At 41.2% G+C, this 14,028-nt stretch overlaps 1 protein-coding gene and 1 long non-coding RNA gene across 2 annotated transcripts; one reads left to right on the plus strand and one right to left on the minus strand.

Moving 5' to 3' along the window:
- Nucleotides 1-5,106: 5,106 nt before the first annotated feature.
- Nucleotides 5,107-5,965, plus strand: LOC149109509 (uncharacterized). The gene is made up of 2 exons (XM_089294415.1): nucleotides 5,107-5,667; nucleotides 5,743-5,965. Exons 1-2 carry the CDS (start codon nucleotides 5,229-5,231, stop codon nucleotides 5,778-5,780), a joined length of 477 nt encoding a protein of 158 aa, XP_089150541.1. The 5' UTR covers nucleotides 5,107-5,228; the 3' UTR covers nucleotides 5,781-5,965.
- Nucleotides 5,966-10,154: 4,189 nt separating this feature from the next.
- Nucleotides 10,155-13,507, minus strand: LOC149109510 (uncharacterized). Its single transcript, XR_016208663.1, has 2 exons — nucleotides 12,822-13,507; nucleotides 10,155-12,227 (listed from the first exon to the last, which is right to left on the minus strand). It is a non-coding gene; the product is annotated as an uncharacterized LOC149109510 (long non-coding RNA).
- Between the last annotated feature and the right edge of the window lie 521 nt (nucleotides 13,508-14,028).

Below are 14,028 nucleotides of genomic sequence, written 5' to 3' on the forward strand. Positions count from 1 at the left end.
TAAACTGATTTGCGTGAGTATGCAGTTAGCTACAGTAATGTAGCAATGCAGCCTACAAACAAACGCTTTTGCTAAAGCGTTAAGTTTAAGGTGGCCGAACACAGTTTTCGGCGCGCTATTGCTGATGCAATTCAGCGCGCACACAAGGATTGCAAAAAACGAACATGCCGTCAATAGAGCGATCATTTTATTTACTCAACACCCGCACTATCTGTGCTATTTTTCTCTATAATTGAACACAGCGTATTGATGGCTTTAGTCTTTTACTACAAAGACATGTTAGAAAAGGTAACGATGCAAAGAACCCAGCAATTCTCAGCTTTTTCTTTGTTACCGACAGAATCCAGTTAAATGCAGCGCGTGCTTAGTAAGTCAAAAAATTGCGGTTGAATGAAAACTGCACCCTCGGAAATATGCCTATTTCTCAAAAACCACTCATTAGAATTTCACGAAATTTGGCACGAAAATAAGTAGTAATGGTGGCTTATATGGGCAGTAACCAATCAGGAGCCGAGAAAGACAATAGGCTATTGTTTGGAGAACAATGGGCTCTATTGTTCTCCAAATCCAAGATGGCGCTATTTATTTTCAGCCAATCAGGAGCCGAATTAAGAATTCAAGATGGCCGCGCCCACGAAAGTCGGCCATGTTGGAAAACAGCCCACCAGCCTCGACGGAGGAGTGGGATCGGTCTCACGGATTTCCATGGCGACACAAATCACGCCAGAGTCACGCAAAAAAATGTCATGCAACTTCAAAATCGATACTTACAGTGTCCTGTGATCCTAAACGACAGAGGTCTGTCCGGCAAGTGGCTAGACTGAGAGACTTGGGTCCGAGGTCTGCCTATAGGGAGGCTATTCCAAAGCATCATGGGACGATGACCTCATCGGGAACCAATCAGAATGAATTAAAGTACTCACAGTGGTTGGCTTCCCCAGTCCCCCTCTCTTAAGGAGAGCACTAAACCAGACATCACACAATGTCAATTGTCACGGACTTTAATAACAAATCTTTTGCGCTAACATTAAAAGATATGACTTCATTGCCATGTTGATCGAGTAAAAAGACCGGTTTCTATCGTCATCGCACAATGTTTCAAATGAACTTTAAAGTGCCTATGAAGTAAAAAATAATTGCTGCTGATTTGAAAGGCTTTTAAAAGTAAAGAAGAATGGCGTTTTACTTTTTGGAATATCTTTTTTCGTTTTAGAGATATTCACGTTTTTGTATTATAAGTGATGACGTCATAGGTGGTTCCACTAAAACAGTTCAACACTCAATCAAGAATAGTTCTAGAAATATTAAAGCAGTGTTCCTGAAACTTGGCACCAGAAATGTACATCACAAAAGAAACAAAATGACACCCGTCGTGCCGTCGCTATGACAACAGTTATGCCACTGGTCCTGTTTTAATTAAAAGTAACATTACCAGATTTTATCTTAAACAAGGACCATCCACTCCCAACAATCTAATGGGGAGAGTTTAGGAAATATGGGAATCATGTGTGTTCCGAACAAGTGCCTCTGTTCCTTTTCGAAGGGTTGCAAATTGGCATATTTGGTTTTTCACAGAAAGAGACTGGAGCCAAAAGTGTTGCCATGGCAACAAAAACAGAAGTTGTCATTCTGTTTCTTTTGTGATGCACATTGGTGGTGTCAAGTTTGAAGAACACTGCTCCAATATTTCTAGAGATATTCTTGATTCAGTGTTTTGCCGTTCAAGTGGAACCACCTATGACGTCATCACTTTCCTCATTTGCATAATCCAAAAACGGAAATATCTCTAGAATGAAAAAAGATATTCCAAAAAGGGAAACGCCATTCTTCTTCACTTTGAAAAGCCTTTCAAATAAGCAGCAATTATTTTTTACCTCATAGGCACTTTAATGTCCAAAACGTTTGCGCTAAAATTACAGAAAGCTGGTCATTGTGTCTCAAATCAGATAACACTATGAAAGAAATGCAACAGAAATAATTTGATCTAGCGTAAATGCAATCTTTGACGAGTAGCGAATAATAAGCGAAGACAAAAATTTATAGGCTAAAAGTTGAAAAGAACAAAATACCATTGAAATGCTTCAAATGAAAATGAATTGCTAATGGCAGTTTGCAATAAAATCTAAACTCCTTGATCTCGACTGTTCCCTTGAGAAAAGCATCATTCAAATGAATCTTGAACAAACAAAAGGCAATTTGGGCGACCATTGAAGAATTAACATAATTAGTCAGAGATGAAACATGGAATAAATTAAAACCGAAAAGCACATGTTTAGAAGCTGAAATCATGATAGACTGTATCTTAACCCTTGAGAATAAAATGAAAGGAATTTCAAACAAACGTTTCGCGCTTGAAGTAAAGATTTAACTTCATTTACAAACACTGCAAATCACTCCTAATTCAACAATTATAGTTGTCTAAGCGGGTTTCCAATAGCGCCAAAATAAATCACTTACATCAAATATAGTCCTTTCCTTCAAAGCGTCCCACAACTAGCAATCGCTCAACTCCATAGCCACGAAGCCAGGGAAGAATGTTACACTTAGAAAAGAAGACGTGTGCTGAACGTTGTCACAAGTAAAATGCATTCTATCAAGACCGATTGACTTATAAACGGGTATTCACAAAACAATAAACAATGTCGCGTGGTTAACAACCAATGGGAGGATGGGGGATAGGGGGTACGCGGTATCACGTGGTCAAGAATCAATGAGAAGACGGGAGATAATGGGTTATACCGCACAGTAATGTCATTAAATTGTTCTAAGCAAAACAGAGTCTTCACAACGTTTATTGAATAATAACTCAAAAGAAAGAATTGATTACAATTTTAACTCTTAAAGTCTTGACCGGTTACAAAGTGGTGGGAACTAAACTCGTTTCCAGTTTCACAGACTCTTGGTCCCTGGCCCCAAAACGCACGATATTCTGCCCTAGGTTTCTTTGCTTTTGGTCATGAAGTCTTTGCCTGATGCGTTCCTCATTCTTGGCATAATAACTTCTCCAATATTCGTTGATCCGCTCCCTGTCGTTTTTACAGTATTGTCTTCGGTAATTTCTAATGTGCTCCTTGTTCTGTTGACAATAGGCTCTCTGGCTGCTGGCGAGTCGTTCCTTCTTGTTTTCATACCATCTTTTACGACACCACCACCACCTCATCCACCACCACCACATCCACCACCACCACCACCTCATCCACCACCACCTCATCCACCACCACCTCATCCACCACCACCTCATCCACCACCACCTCATCCACCACCACCTCATCCACCACCACCACATTTACCACCACCACCACCACATTTACCACCACCACCAACAACTAAACCACCACCACCACATTTACCACCACCACATCCACCACCACAGCCACCACTGCCACCACCACCACCACATCCACCACCACGTCCACCTCCACCTACACCACCACCTCCTCCTCCTCCACCACCACCACCACATTAACCACCACCACCATATGCACCATCACAACCACCACATTCACCACCACCACCTCCTATACCACCACCACATTCACCACCACCGCCGTATCCACCACATTTACCACATTCACCACCACAGCCACATCCACCACCTACACCACCACCACCGCAGCCACCACCACCACATCCCACCACCACCTACACCACCACCACTACATTTACCACCACCACAGCCACATCCACCACCACCTACACCACCACAACATCCACCATCACCGCCACCACATTCACCACCACCACCGACACATCCACCACATTCACCACCACAGCCACATCCACCGCCTACACCACCACCACCACTACCACCAACACCACCACCAATAAAAAAACCATCACCGCGACATCCACCACCTACACCACCACCACCACCACATTCACCATCACCACCACCACCACATTCACCACCACCACCGCCGCCACCACCTCCTTAACTCCTCCTCCTCACTTCGTCCTCCTCCACCTCCTCCTCCTCCTCCACCACCACCACCACCTACACCACCACCACCTACACCACCACCACCTACACCACCACCACCTACACCACCACCACCACCACATCCACTACCACCTACACTACCACCACCACATTTACCACCGCCACATCCACCATCACCGCCACCACATTCATCACCACCACATTCACCACCACCACAGCCACATCCACCACATTCACCACCACCACAGCCACATCCACCACCTACACCACCACCACCACTACCACCAACACCAACACCACCACCACCGCCACATCCACCACATTCACATCCACCACATTCACCACCACCACATTTACCACCACCACCACCACAACCACTACCACTTACACCACCACCACCTCCACCACACTCGTCAACTCCATCATTAATCATGTATAAAACTAAGGCATTAACTGCCTCAATTCATTTTGAGTCAAACTAGCAAGGAGTCATGTCTCTTTATTGTCGATATTGTCATAGACTATTCTCTCGTGCAGACAGTAGAATTCGTCACGAAAAACATAGTTGTCAAAGCAGTGGATCAGAAAAGACACGAGATGTCCCAAATATCACATTTCCTACCGAAAAGCACCATGGGATCCCTAGTAGAATAGAAATGGGAGAAGCGTTTCGGTTCAAGACACCCTCCAGTATTTTGATCGTGGGCCCTTCTGGTTGTGGCAAGACTTGTTTTACCGAATCGTTACTCTTGGATCACTTGGAAGAATTGTTTGTAAACCCTCCCACTACGATTCATTATTGCTACGGGGTGTGGCAAGACGGATTTAGAGACATGGAAGAAAGCGTTGCTAGACTTATTCACCAAACACTCTCATCATCAAAATATCACTGTGTTGTACTTGTGCCAAGACATGTTTCCACCAGGGAAATACGCCAAGAGTATTTCCAGGAACGCCCACTACATCGTAGCCTTCAAAAATCCAAGAGATCAATTAAGGATGAAGAATTTACTGCTTCAAGCTTTTCCCACTTGCTGGCAAGACATGATGGACGCGTATCAAAAAGTGACCGAACGACCGTTTGGGTACACGGTCCTGGATTTACATCCCGCCAGTGATGACAGGAAACGCGTGTTTAGTCACCTTATGATGCACGAAGGATACCCGCGCTGGCATCGAAGAAAGAGAGAGGATGTCTGATCATTGCCCAAAATGGTATATTAAACATCAGTTTAATCGACTCGGCTCATTTGAAGCACGTTGTCTTGGGTGAAGGTCGACGAGAATCATGGATGATCGTTCAACAGACATTTTTGGTCCCGTAGAAGATAACAATGATGAAAACGTAGAAGAGGAAGAGGAGGTGGATGAAGAGGAGCCTGAAGAGGAACAGGAAGAAGAGGGGGATAGTAGCAGCTCCGAAGAGGAAGAGGAAGAGGAAGCGGACGACGATGAACCGGATCCGTGGAGTCCGTTACGTCAAAACGTCGGGGAAGATCTCAAAGAAATCTACCTGAAAAAAGTCCAGCAGTTCCTGGATAAGGGAAAATCCCAAAACTATGCCGAAAATGCTGCTTTTAATGCCCTATTACCTGTAAGTAGAAGAAGGCTACGAAGGACTTACTTAGAGCGTCTAAAATGGACTTACCGTATCGAACACAACGCAATACACCGCAAAGTCATGAAGGCTCTTCGACGCTTTATTGAGGAAGACGACATGAATTTTGACGAAGCGGCCGAGTCCGCAGTGGCAAAACGAAAATTCCTGCTAAACAGACTAATGCGGAAGAAGTTACTCCCCTACGATGATGACGAAGAGGAAGTAGAAGAAGAGACCTGAATTAGCCATGTGCCTCTTATAAGAGTGTGTGACTCCAGGGTTTTAGTCATTATTTGTAAGACGCTACACATGCAAGATGACTTGCTCCAATCAATTGTCAGGGAATGACCAGAAGGTCGTCTGTAAAAAGGCCTACCACAAAAAATATTATTCAAGGAACAGAGAGCGAATCCTGGCCCAACAAAAAAAAAATCGTGCAGAGTTCGTCGGAATTCTCAAAACCCGTCGTAAAAGATGGTATGAAAACAACAAAGAACGACTCGCCCGCAGCCAGAGAGCCTATTTTCAACAGAACAAGTAGCACATCAGAAATTACCGAAGACAATACTGTGAAAACAACAGGGAACGGATCAACGAATATTGGAGACGTTATTATGCCAAGAATAAGGAACGGATTAGGCAAAGACTTCATGACCAAAAGCAACGAAAACTAGGCCAGAATATTGTGCGTTTTGGGGCCATGGACCAAGACTCTGCGAAACTGGAAACGAGTCTAGTTCCCAACACTTTGTGCAATACCGACGGTCAAGACTTAAAATAATAATCAAATTCTCCCTTTGGAGTTATTATTATTCAATAAACGTTGTAAAGACTCAACAATTTAGCACTTCATTTCCACTTGAAGCATTTCAATGGTATCGTCCCATGATGCTTTGCCACACCCTATATAGGCTAGGCTCGGACCCAAGTCTCTTCTTCGCTTATTATTCGGCACTCGTCAAGGATTGCATTCACGCTAGATCAAATTATTTCTGTTCCATTTTTTGATAGTGTTATCTTATTTGAGACACAATGACCAGCTTTCTGTAATTTTAGCGCAAACGTTTTTGACATTAAAGTTCGTTTGAAACATTGTGTGATGACGATAGAAACTGGTCTTTTTACTCGATCAACATGGCAATGAAGTCATATCTTTTAATGTTAGCGCAAAAGATTTGCTATTAAAGTTCGTGATATTTTACATTGTGTGATGTTTGGTTTAGTGCTCTCCTTAAGAGAGGGGGACTGGGGAAGCCGACCACTGTAAGTATTCTGATTGGTTCCCGATGAGGTTATCGTCCCATGATGCTTTGCCACACCCTATATAGGCTAGACTCGGAACCAAGTCTCTCAGTCTAGCCACTTGCCGGACAGACCTCTGTCGTTTAGGATCACAGGACGCTGTAAGTATCGATTTTGAGGTTGCCTGACATTTTTTGCGTGACCCTGGCGCGATTTGTGTCGTCATGGAAATCCGTGAGACCGATCCCAGTCCTCCGTCGAGGCTGGTGGGCTGTTTTCCAACATGGCCGACTTTCACTGGAAAAGTTGAAAATTTCCATGCACATGTCAATTTCAATTTACAGTATGTAAATCTTGATTTACATTCTTTGTAAATTACAATTTACATGTTAGGGTTTTGTAAAATAAAATTACAGGAAATTTACAGCTTTTAGTACAGCATGTAAATGTTCTGTAAATAGTGATTTACATTGTCTTTGTCGACAATGATCACTTGAAGAACATGTAAAAACCTGTAAAATATTTTACGCACTTTTACAGTATCTGCCTTTGTAAAAAACATGTAAATTGCTTTGCTAAACCATGTGAGAAACGTGTAAATTATTCAACCGAATGCTGTAAAAAGTCTGGAAATGTTATGTTTGTAACCCTGTAAAAATCATGCAAATGAAAAAAGGGGGCCTGTAAGAAACATGTAAAAACCATGTAAATGAAAAAAAGGGGGCCTGTAAGAAACATGTAAAAACCATGTAAATGAAAAAAGGGGGTCTGTAAGAAACATGTAAAAACCATGTAAATGAAAAAAAGGGGGCCTGTAAGAAACATGTAAAAACCATGTAAATGAGAAAAAGGGGGCCTGTAAGAAACATGTAAAACCCTTTGTAAATGAAAAAAGGGGGCCTGTAAGAAACATGTAAAAACCATGTAAATGAGGAAAGGGGGCTTGTAAGAAACATGTAAAAACAATGTAAATGAAAGAAAGGGAGCCTGTAAGAAACATGTAAAAACCATGTAAATGGAAAACCTAGAGGAAGGGATGTCTGGGGTAACCAAGAAGATATAAATGGGACCTTTTGAAGGCGCGTAAAGTTAAAGTGTAACACCGCCGTAAAGCTCCGTAAACCTACCGTGAAGCCTCCATTAAGGTGCCTTTTACGTTGAAGCATTTGAACTTCTCTAAAGTCCAAGTGTGTGCAATAGTGTGCTTTAAATTGATGTTGGGTTAGAAGGTATGCACCAAACTAAATCGCTGCATTGATCGACACCGCCTTAAGCTGTCTTCTTGTGAACTTTCCGCGCACCCACAACGACAAAATAAAACTAGAATTGTTACTGCACTTGCAAGCGTCCCAAGCTTGCGTCTCTAGAAAAGAGAAAAATTAGTTCTCGGACACGTACGTATTCATTCATGAAGGTCCATGAAAGCGTCACGTGCTGTGTGAGTTCAAGACGGAAAGAGCCCTGGTGACCGAGTTTGAACTGACGCGGAGTTAGGTTAGGCAGGGAACCGACAGGGACACCCAACGACCGTTTTCTCTCGAATGCTTTTGAACGCTGTATTAGGCTATCTGGAGTACTTTCAAAGCTCTGTAGGTTAATTTTAGGTTGCGCTAAAAAAGATTTATTTGTTCGTTTATTCTAGAGGAACTTGAGTATTCTCGAACTTATTAGGGCTTTTTTGTCCATTTCCCGAAAACGTTAGGTCTTATCGCTTTTCCGAAAATGATAGCTGACTTCTTTTCGGTACCCAAAATGACATTTTTTTAACAATCCGCAAACAACAGACATTAAATTTCTCATATCACGAAAGTTCGAGGTCACAATTGTGCCCCTGAACCGTTGGGAATGAACGAAATATCATCGATTTAGAGACAGGTCTCAAAAACCGCTGAGCATGCGCACTCAGTTCCCGCCTTCAAATGTTTTAAAATGGCGGACGACGAATAAGATTTCGCCACGTAATTCAGCCTTTCATCAGGCTGCTCATACATTTATTCAAACTTCCATAATCGGTTGAATTACGCCTTCGACGTTTCGAGTTTGCCTTGGCATTGTGTTTAGTGAGATCGGCGGTCATTTTCTACAGAATATTCACCCTTACCTGGTTCCCCCTTGTGTTAACGTTCGCCACTGGTGGAAGAGAAACTGGACTCTGATTTTCTCGTTTGTTAAGACAGCCCAGTGTTTGTTAAGCTTGAGATTTGGACTACGTTAACGTTGTTTCTTCCGCAAGGAAATATCAAAAATGACTTTTTTTTCGTTTCCATGGTTTTGAGAAAACACTTCCCAAAGGTATTATATGGTTGTAAACCGAAAGGAGCAGCTCAATGAAGCTTTTTAACGATGAATAATGGCTGGATGAATGGCAATCTGACGGCAAGACTTCGTCCGAGCGGATGCAAAAAGTGACTCTGTGAGTAGAGACAAATTGTTTTCTCATTAGGCGTTCCTTTCGTGTTAAATACCACCATGATTGTAATTGCCGTCATTTAATCAATGCTCTATTGTAGTGTATTGCACGCCTCTCTTTGTTCATGTGAAAAAAAACAGGATTTGTTTAGAACGTCAAGATGGAGTTGTAGTCTTTCTTCTCAGCGCCACGGTTAGCTCTCGACTTTTTCCCGCCATTTCAAGGTGCATCCGCTTTGAAAAATTTAGCTTACCTAACTCAAAACAAGCAACTGGATTTCTTTTAGATCTTGTTGTACTTTTTGTGGAAATCAATAATATGCGCCAAGGGACAACGGGCCCTTCGAGGTGGTAAAGAAAAGGATTACTCGATCAGATCGCTGTTAATGAAATGAATTATGGGAAGGGTATTTTTCTGTTCTTTCGGCCAAATGAAAATTCACGGAAAAGTATTAAACGAGACAACTTGTTGCTTTCCGCAAAGTCCCGCTGGTGATACCTGTTCAGGGAGGCTGACTAAAGTACCCCTAACACCTCATTACAGTGTTCGAGAGCCTGGACCACAGCTATTTAGCTTTCTTTAAACCCGAGCATTTGCAACAAACACTTAAGCCTAAGTTAATTCAAGCAGACGTACAGGAGCGAATAGTTTGCAGCAAACATTATATTTCGCCGAAATAGGTAGGTACATAAGCTTATATTTAAGCTTACTTCTCAGAGTTAAAAATAATCGTACACTGTAGTAGGATACAAGGTTGGTAGCATAAGCACTGCACTGGCTTCTAATCAGGGCATTGTAATGGTTTCTTTTGTTTTTGAAGCTATAAAGAAAAATTATCTTGCACCATACAATACCTGCGTTTACTTTACGGAGCATCCCTAAAAAGGGCTTTCCAGCATCAGTATCAAAAGTTTGACATACAGAAAATGCTTTTCTAGTTGACACAACTCTACCTAAAAGACTCAACTTATTGATTTTTAATAAAAACAGAGAGCCAGATTTATAAAGCACTCCTGGGTCAATGTGTGATCCAAGTATTGTTGGAATATAAAACCTAAAAAACAATATTTAGGATTTAAAATGAAAAAAAATTACTTCATGAATCTGAATGTCAGGAAAAAATGTATCATTCAATGAAAATGTCTGAAAGAAAATGAAAGAATGAAAAAATACCAATCATTGTCAAATCTGGTTTCCCACAGGTATACAGGTATAGCATCAAAATAATTACATTAGACCTTTTAAATCATTCAGCAGAATGCTAACTTAAATGTCGCCAGATTACAACATGAAAGCATACACAATGTAGTTGAGGAGCTTGAACAAGTCAGTGCAAAGTTACTGGAGAAAACACAAAGTAACTAAAACCCTATTTTGACTGGCAAGTTGTGCATCACCAGTCTCTGCCCCAACCATTCCATTCCAGTGAAAAAAAAAAATTGTGACCAAAGATGTAAATTTAATTTCTCATTTGAAAATGAAAACACACAAATAAGTCAGTTCTTGCAAAATCCAAAAGAAGCTGCAGTTTGAGGATGGGATCATTATAAACCTCTCCCCCTAGAATCAACCATCACTCTGTAGTCAAGGCTCATTACAAATTTTGACTATATTTGAGCATGCATCAGTGCTAATAAACAACAAAAGGGCTGAAGTGCTAACCCATGTTTAATGAAGGTATCAAGATAATATTATCCTTGACTGTACTCAACTGTTAATACAGGTAGAAATTAAAGGAACTCAGTCATGGTATTTTGAGTTATTTCGGCCACATACAAAATTACCTTTAAATAGTAGGAAACCTGAAAATAACAGTTTAATAAGATAGAAAAACACCAAAGAGATAAAGGAACCATAAAGGAGCAAGGATGGCTAAGGATGGAGAAGATTAACATGGATTACAAACAACAAATTAATTTGAAAAATTGAGGCTAAACTTTCCAATATGTGCAAACCATGACTGAGCTCCTTTAAAATGTTGTGAACATTTGTAGCAGAACCAGAATTTGGCAAACATGTTCAGCAGTTTCACAGAGCACTGACCAAGCACTATACACAAGGGTGGTAAACACCTCTATGATCTGACTGAAATGGAAGCTTTGTGATCAGCATGCTGCTGGACTGTTTGGTCAGTTGCAAAATACATGTATCTACAGTAGTTCAGAGACAAAATGTTTACTTAGTATTTTATCACGGACATCTGGCATAACATCTGTGTGTGTGTGTGTGTGTGTGTGTGTGTGTGTGCTAGAAAAACTCTCCCATCTAAGGGCAAATGGCTCAAATCTCAAAATGAAAGGAGCCAGTCACAGTTCACTGATGTGTACATGGTTCTTGGGTTCAGCTGCCACCCACAGCCATTACTTAACTATGAAAAGACCTTGGTTGACAGACAAGAAGACAGAAGTACAAAAACAAAATTTTTTTAATAAGGGAGGCGATAAACGTGAGATCACATGTTGCCAATAATCATCAACTGGAATTAAATTAGTTAGTCTCAGCCAGCAATTTATTTTGTATTTCCACTTTGTGCCCAACTTAGAAAACAGAAAAAATCGTTGTGGATCATAACAAAATTATTGTCCAATCAATGATCGTAGACAGAAGATGAGTCTACTTTACATTAATACAAGGAGGTAATACCAATAAGAGTTATGATAGAAGTTTCAGTGTTACTGTATACTCTGAGAGCAGAAATGTACAGTGTTTCACCCAAAATTTGCAGAATAGAAAGTTCACGTTCTTCATCAAGGAAGACATTTTTTTGCATGCCAAGCACTATCTGGTCCACAAGTTCCGTAGCAAGTACCACTTGGCATATGTGCACTGCAGTTGTGGATGTACAAAGTCACAACAAAATGGAAGTAGTTGATTTGGGAGATGATATCACTAAGAGTCACTGTAATGTTCACATGACCATGGAGGGTGGCACAGTCCACCCTTGTCAAGGGGGTATTGACATTCAGCATCTCCTTGGTTTTGTATCCGTTGAAAGAGGAAATTATCACTGCCAAAACTTCCTTCAACATCTCCCTCTGCAATTCAAAGAGTTCAACTGGTCAAATGCTGAAAAAAGTTTTAAGGAATGAAAGTAATTCACATTTGTATAAAATGCAGTGTGCTTTAAGAATTTAGCAAGACATGGGCATGAAATGGTTTGTGCTGCTAAGGTATGGCACATAATTTTCAGAACCACCTTGAAGTTTTCACAGGGAAAGATTGAAATCCTACACTCTAATTTTAGAAGGTAGCTAATTTTGTAACTGTGTAGGAAAATGAAATTTTCAAAAGAGGAGGCTTTAGAAGCAATAAATTGCCTCAAAACTGTAACAAAATCATTCAACCTGTGGTAAATTGTTGAAATTAACTCAAGAAAAAATTCAAAAAAAATTGTCAAAATAATTATGGTTAATAATCTCCTGGTTCTTTCTGTTTTCGATTTCCTAAGTAATGAAGACATTGCATGGTCAGGTGCTATGGCCACTGGTATGGAGTTTTATTGAAAGGTGGAAACATTACAAACATGTATTGTGAAGTGGACATGATATAATGAAGTATTATTTTTGAAAGTTGTACAATGTAAGTTATTAATGACCTTCTTAACTGTATGTACATAGAATTCTGCTTACCAATTTCTTATTCTTGACTTTTACTTTATGAGCTGAGGTGTATGCCAATGACAGCTCAGCATGAAGAAAACAAAAACAGTGGAGATGAAGACGACGACGAACCAGAAGAAAGCTCAAATAGAGAATCAGAGAATCGAGAGGATGACAAGTTCGATGATCGATTTTTTGGAAAAAGATTGATGACATCAAGGCAAGCAAAATTTGCGGAGCGCTTCTGAATTTACATACCCTGGTCCCAGAGATTTTTCTTGATTTTTCTCCGCACGAGAGGGCTACGGGAGAGCCGCGAAGCGGTGAAAACACGAGTCGCGAAGCGACTCGTGTTCGCCGCTTCGCGAAAGGAAAAATCAAGAAAAACCTTTGGGACCAGGGTAGAATTTAAACGGAACCGAATCCATCAGAGATCCTTCCAGTATACACAAATCCCAAACAGAAACCAGTGCAAGGATGTAGCAGAATTTCGCGCCGAATTTGCTGTGCTCCTCTAAGCGCAGGCTAACATCGTCGTTGTCGGCAAACATCAACTGCAGTCCATTGATTTTATGCTCATCCTCGACAACCCAGTCTTCCTTCATAAATAACCATTAATAAAACTGCAAATATACTGACAAACTGGCCAAGCAAAAAGCACCAACTTGTGGTGAAAAGAGCACAACCAAGCGCAGTTCACTCAAACTACCGTTCAATGGCGGTGTCACAGTGATATGTGTATCCCCGTGATATGTGTATCCCCGCACACATATCACTAGTGATATGTGTATCCCCTGTGGGGATACACAAAACACTGATACGCGCCTGGGCATTCAACGAACAAAATGGCGACTCGGTTGCGAGGTTCCGACGAGCACTGTAAAGAGTAGAAGAAACTAGAAATGAATTCGCGCCCAACGGAGCAGATTAGGATTTCTTGAGTTTGGTTGAGTTCCAACCGACTCGATTGTATATCTGACTAAAACTTCGAACAGCGGATACGCACATCACTAATTATTTCATGGCGCAGTGATCTCAGTGTGTATCCCCTAAACACAGCCGTTAGATTGGCTATCTACTTGATCGGAGAAAATGGCCAATTATTGCCGAAACGTGCTGGCTGCTTACTCGCTACGACGTTTATACCCAGGTTGAGATTTGCGGAGTTTGCAACTCGAATGTCTAAATATCTAAACTGAAATCGCGTGCAGGGGATACACATATCACTAATTATTTC

Source organism: Orbicella faveolata, unplaced genomic scaffold (genome assembly GCF_042242905.1).
Source record: "Orbicella faveolata isolate gen_17 unplaced genomic scaffold, um_ofav_v1 contig_25, whole genome shotgun sequence".
Lineage (NCBI taxonomy): Eukaryota > Metazoa > Cnidaria > Anthozoa > Scleractinia > Merulinidae > Orbicella > Orbicella faveolata.

Bases quoted from the DNA above. Each gene is read 5' to 3' on its own strand.
- LOC149109509 (XM_089294415.1), top strand. From the start codon at position 5,229: ATGGATGATCGTTCAACAGACATTTTTGGTCCCGTAGAAGATAACAAT. The intron at 5,668-5,742 runs ACGAAGCGGCCG...AGTTACTCCCCT, and splicing joins GGAAGACGACATGAATTTTG to ACGATGATGACGAAGAGGAA.